Below are 6,203 nucleotides of genomic sequence, written 5' to 3' on the forward strand. Positions count from 1 at the left end.
AGAAGAAAGTAGGGATGGCATAAGAAACTGTGAACATGAAGCTAGAAAGCACTCGAGTGCCACAAGCGAGTTTTCTGTCTTGTTATCACGAAACTGTTTGTTTCAGCAGAATATGTGAAAATTGCCTTGTTGTGAGCAAATTCTTTTTCAAATCTTTTAATGTGGACATTTTTATTCCGTGTGGTTTCGGAAGGCCAGTTTCTGGACTTACCTTGCCGCAGCATCTCATATATCAAGTTATTTCAGCTTGCTAACAATCCTCACACCTTCAAAAAAAAAAAAAATATAGCGCTGTGTTTTCTATTTGGCTTCTGTCATATGCCAGAAGCCGCCATCACAACCAAGAGTGCTCCATTGTCTGCTAGCATTGTCATTGTTATTAGTCTTTTGGATTGCCTGTGGAGGTATCGGCAGGCTCCGGGGAAGCAGGCGCCAGGCTGGATAATTAGTTGTTCTTCGATGCCAGACGGGCACATTGCCGTCACTTGGAAGGGAAATGGAAAGTGGCATCACTATCACAGTAACACCGGAACAACCTTTGGTGTGAGGGCTGGGTTCCAGCGCATCTGTCACACCACTAGTCATCTACCCACTGGCAAGACAATAATGCTTACCAGTCTAGCAATACACAGCATGGATAATTACTTTATCTGAAATGGCATTATTCTTGTCATATTTGTCATAATTAGTTGTGGTGCAGTGGAATCGATATTGAGCTGCATTATTTGTTCTGCCAATCAACGTGGGCAAAAAATTGTGGCATCATAAATCTTCTATAAAAAATACTTATCCAAAAAAACAAACAGAAATAGGACAACATGATCTATTTTGCCTTTAACTATGTATGTATGTACTTTATTTTTATGCCTTCCTAGACAGTATAAACCCATAAGCTGCCTATTTATCAGCCTCTGACCCCCCAGGAACTGCATCTTCCAACATCACATTTCCAACCGTGAGCTTATGGCTAGAACTGCTGGTGACCGTGGGGTGACTGCTCTTCTGGTTTCTACGGGAGATGTGAATGATGAAGAGGAGTATAGAGACGCCTGCAAGCAAGGAACCTCCGAAGCCCAGCAGGATGCCATACAACAGGGGCAGAGCTACATCTAAAGGCCCCTTCTGGTACAGTGGAACAGGAGCCCGCTCCACAATAAGATCCAGGTCACGCCATGTCAGGTCCCTCACTAACACACACACACACACAGAACAGGACAGAAACATTTACTATCTCAAAGGACTGTGGGACCATTTTAGTCAAGTTTTAACTTGAATGAAGCTCTTGGGAGAATTACAAAAATGGACAGGTGATAATTACATTTTTGAATTTCTAGGTGTCCTGGGAAATACTGCTCGTATAGTGAGAGTGTTGATGTTGAAAAGTAATGAGTTGGAAGCATGCCCACGGCCACCAAATCTAATCCGGCATCTCATCTAAACACTTAATAGATTTGGGGTTCAGTGAAACATTATATCGTTTGTCATTCAGACAGTCTCCACAGGGATAACCCAAAAATCTCCTCTTAACATCAATATCCCAACATATTTGGGCTTCGATATGACAACACATGTGAAGTTCTCCATCATTAATTCTGTTCTATAATGTACCAAAATAAAGTGACTCTCTGCTTTAGGACAAATGATCATACCTTTTCTTTTTCTGACCCTGTGTTCTGAATGCTGGTGGTCTTTTGCATCTGGTTGGACCGGTGGGACGTTTAAAGAGCTGACATATTTGTGATAGTCTTCAACGTAGCGTTTCAGGCTCAAGACTTTATCCTGGTTGATGTTCTTCCCCACTTCTGTGTAAAAACGAGCATGAGGCCAATCAAAAGTATTTCTCTGTCAACTCGAGTACCAAAAGTGTGTGTATGGCATCCAACAAAAGGCTGTAAATATGAATTTAATTGTTGTTTTCTTGCCCTGAACATAATGAGTTCTGGCAGGAGAGCAACTGCTGTCCTTCAGTTCAGAATAAAACAAAATGAAACACTCAAGTTTCTACACGAGTAGATCTCTTCAGAACTGCAATCAAGTGTACGATAATTGCTGCATTCTGCATCCACACAGTCTTTTTCATCAAAGCCAACACTGCCCCCCCCTTCATGTCTTATAACTCATCTCTTCCCATCCTCTCCTTGTCTTTTTTTTTTTTTTTTCTTTACTCCAAAGCTGCTGATGAAAGGAGCAGATGGTTTGTTCTGTGGCTGGTGTCAGCTCCACTGAGTCCTCTGTCAGATCATTTACACCTCCTTCTATCCAACGCCACTCGGCTGTGGAGTTGTGTGCACACTGGACTGCAACACATGCCAGAGACTGGCAGTGTGCAAAATATGCCACTTTTGAAGTTCCAATTAAAACGTATCTCAAAGTAATGAAGCAATTAGGCACTGTTGTTAAAGTCTTGTGGAGGACTTCTTGACCGAAATAAACCAATTTTGAAAATACACTGCCATGTACCCAAATGAGGCTTTGTTCCAATTTCCTTTTGTCAAGGGACATGCTGTGATGTCTGCTCGTGAGAACAACACGCTGTACTGTACATAAAAAGTTAACCGTTTTAATTTGAAACCCATTACATTAGTCGCACCACACGTATTCTATTTAAAAAGAAACAATTTAATGATACTGCAGGCAGGATCACGTCATGTATTCTCTCTGCCTGCGTTTTTTTTTCTCACCAATAGCAATGTCTGTTCTGCCGATGTGCTGCAAGGCGCGAGAGAGCCTGTCGTAGTAGGTCTCCTCGCCGTACCTCAGCAGCCAGTCTGTCAGGGCCGTCCGGCACTGAGCCTCGCTATCTAGTAAACATAAAACATATGGTCCTCAGACAGACAGGTCTCTGACAGTCAGCTTGCTGCCAGAAACTCCCCAAGCTGAGCTGGACGTGTGAGAAACAGACAGGTCTCAGGGTGGGCTTCAGTTCATTTCCTTATTACAGCTCATAACAGACTTGCCGTTGTATAGTCATCAAAATTTAGCTTTTAACCTTAATGCATACATAAGACATCTATTATTTTTGTGCTCTAAAGTGCAAAAGGTCTCAGGTAGGATGTGTGCCAGATGACAGTGAGTGCTAACCAGCAGCAGAAGTGGTGTCTCTCTTGGCTCGAGGCTTGAGATCAAGTTGATTTCTTTCTGGTGAGAGGCGTTCAAGATGCTGGAAGATGTTCTCCTCTGGGTGAGAGAGGGCAAACAGAAGGTCCTCGCACTCCTTAGATGTCAGCAGCTCCACCAAACGCTCCAACTGATGGGCGCCGATGTCTTCCGCCACTGAACAGTCAGATCACATACAAATTAAAGGTGATGTACAAACTACAGGAAGAGCAGCAATTTATCCAGAGGATCCGATAGTAAGACCATAGCTTGTATACAACCGTCACATCATGAAGGCATGACTGTACAATGTCAATTCCAGTTAATGAAGCAAGGTGCTGACACTACACAACATGTCTGCAGCATGGTTGTGCTCTTTCAATTAGCAAGTGCAAGCTTGGATGACATGAAACTGTCATATTACCCTCCTCAGCTGCAGAGAATAGAAACTGCATAATCAACACTTCTATCATCAACAGAGCAACCAGCAAATTCATACATACAGTATGTTTTTTTTTCAGGTTAATTCTTATTAGCACGCTCACTGCTGATGTAACTGCACCTGCTACGGGAACATGTGCTCTCACCTGTGTCCTCTCCAAGTGTTGAACTCAGAAGAAGAAAGAGCAGGAAGGGAGAGAATTTCCAGACTTTCATGTCAGTGGAGGTGGTGTAGACTGAATACATGCTGCTAACAATCAATTAAGCTTATTTTCAAAATTGACAAATGATCTAGAATTTATTGAGTTTTGAAACAGCTTGTTTTGTTTGTTTTCTTTTGGAATAGCGGGGTCACCATGCAAAAAACATTCATGAAATTCAAGAAATATGTTTTATGCAAGCAACTTTTTCCAATTTGTGACTGGTAGGAGAAGCATTGGAATGGAATTTACTGCAACAATTATTCTCCTCACTAACTAGTCAATTGATTGTTTAATTAATGAAATAATTAATTAACAAAATGTCCAAAATCATAACCAATTCTCATCACAAACAACTCATTTAGTCTAAAAACCTGAATACTGTTGAATTTATAATGATATGAAATGGTTAAAAACAACAAATGTTCACATTGAAGAACCTGGAGCGAGCTTATGTTTGGAATTTAAGGAAGTCTGTGCTGAAAAGGTTCAAAGACCAGACACTGTTGGGAGGTGCCCTGGTGTTGAGATGGAGGTTGAAGGTGTTAAAGTTCTTTGTATCCAGGATACTGGCTCACAAGTTACAGAAACAGGTATGCCTTCCTTGAATTCAATTTAGGAAAAAAAGGCTTATGGGTGATTTTTTGCAATCAATTGGCTGTTTGGAATTTTATTTGTTAAATGAATTAAACACTGATTATCAAAATTTTCATTGATTTCCAGCAGTCGTTTTATTTGCTTCTTGAAACCAGAAGTTAGAAGAGCCGAGGCATCATAAAACTTTCATTAATGTGGTAATGTGAATATTTATGAAATAGACTGCAAAATATCAAGTGTTATTTATTGAACAGAATTATTATATCAGTGTGTGTGCGACGGCAGCTTTGGGTAATACAGCCGAGCTCATGCTGTGATGTGCATGCCGGTTGCAGGTTAACTAGACCAAACAGATAGGGATAGCTTCTTTGTATCTCAGTTTTCACACGGTGTCTACCTCCCAACTGTGTTTTTGTTTTGTCTGAGAGACTAACATTGCTCGTAGCGATGCATTAATGCACTTAAAAGCCTAACATTGTTAAGATAGAAATATAGTTAGAGACCATTTGGGGAATAAGTCCATTCTAACCAACGAGACTAAGAAGGTGCATGAGAGTATCCACATACATAACCATGGGCCAAAAATATGTTGGTTTGCTCTGTAGTTTTATTATTTCACATTTAAAACAGTCTTCAAATATGGTGAGGGAACCAAAAACAAAACAGACAGTAAAGGGGCATGCTCACAAACCTCCAGATGCAATGCTGTTTTATTCAAAATTCTATTGAACTTAAAAGCTTTATCCAGACCAGGTCTGGTTGAAAAACCCTGCAGACTTTGCAGACTTTGAGCTTCATAAAAAACTACAAAGCTTATCCTGCATATGGAATCTGTATCACTTGAATTGCAGAGTGGGTAATGCATATATTGTGGGGTTGAAAATGAAATTGTAGCAACATCGAGGTATGTTAAGGTAAAACAGCCAAGACTATTATGTTTGTCTTTCCCTTTGATGTGCACTACTGGAGAGAAGTGTGCTGGGAATAGCTGAGATGCATCTCTCTTGCAGGGAGAAACATGTTTAATGACATTATTGTGTGGGCTACAGTGAGGGCATGTTTTAAATTGTTAATAAGTTTCATTTGCCAAACAGTAAAGGTTGTTTGTGTGGGCTGAGTCTCAAAGTCTCGGTGTTGGCTAATGAAAAAAATCATGCTTTGGGGCTGAGAACCACAGAAACTTGGGAGTGGGTGGTATAATGGCTCTGTAATGATTTGAGATGTTGAACTTGTTGAAAAAAAAAAACAATACCGGGCACAAGGTCAGGAAATGTATCCATATTACTGAGTTGCTCAGTACAGTATATTATTGATGAAAAAACATGCATAACATATAATGTGCTACACATAAGAAGAAAAATACATACAATACAAAACAACAGGATCTTTTGAGAGACAGTGTTCAAAACTAGGTCAACAATTACTTCATATGGCTGCAGACGTTGAAAATGTATTCAAAACTATAGAATAGTCGGAACAAATTGAGTTACTTCTTTGACTTGTGACTTGGATGAGTCCTTGTATTGTGACTGTTAGCTTGTGAAGCCGTATCCCCATGTCTCTTACACTTCACACCACTGAAATCTGGTTAAATACAGATACAGACTCCGGTGGAATGAAGGATAGAACACATGGAATATTCTTGCAGAAAGTGTCTGAAATAGAAAAACAAACGAACATCAAATGTGAATGTCAAAAATAACACAGTCTTGTTCATCTCCAATCTCAGTATTTCATTCTGATTCATCACAGTTTTCCCAAAGTGATACACCACAATAAGTGTGTTTTTTTTTTTTTTCAGGACGACTGAGTGTACTAAGTTACATTAAGCAAAGCCTCAAGCTTTACTTTCAATATAACTTTCAAGAT

At 40.1% G+C, this 6,203-nt stretch overlaps 1 protein-coding gene across 2 annotated transcripts; it reads right to left on the reverse strand.

Annotated features, from left to right (window-relative positions):
- Positions 1 to 824: 824 nt before the first annotated feature.
- Positions 825 to 3,823, reverse strand: LOC137184949 (transmembrane and death domain protein 1-like). Of its 2 annotated transcripts, XM_067593093.1 has the most exons (5): positions 3,684 to 3,821; positions 3,082 to 3,273; positions 2,682 to 2,801; positions 1,650 to 1,802; positions 825 to 1,187 (listed from the first exon to the last, which is right to left on the reverse strand). In XM_067593093.1, exons 1-5 carry the CDS (start codon positions 3,781 to 3,783, stop codon positions 898 to 900), a joined length of 855 nt encoding a protein of 284 aa, XP_067449194.1. In that variant the 5' UTR covers positions 3,784 to 3,821; the 3' UTR covers positions 825 to 897. The 2 variants fall into 2 exon arrangements, with proteins under 2 accessions (XP_067449194.1, XP_067449195.1); XM_067593094.1 differs by lacking the exon at positions 2,682 to 2,801 and having other exon boundaries at positions 3,684 to 3,823.
- Positions 3,824 to 6,203: the final 2,380 nt, after the last annotated feature.

The sequence above is a fragment of the Thunnus thynnus genome, chromosome 6 (assembly GCF_963924715.1).
Source record: "Thunnus thynnus chromosome 6, fThuThy2.1, whole genome shotgun sequence".
Taxonomy (NCBI): Eukaryota; Metazoa; Chordata; class Actinopteri; order Scombriformes; family Scombridae; genus Thunnus; species Thunnus thynnus.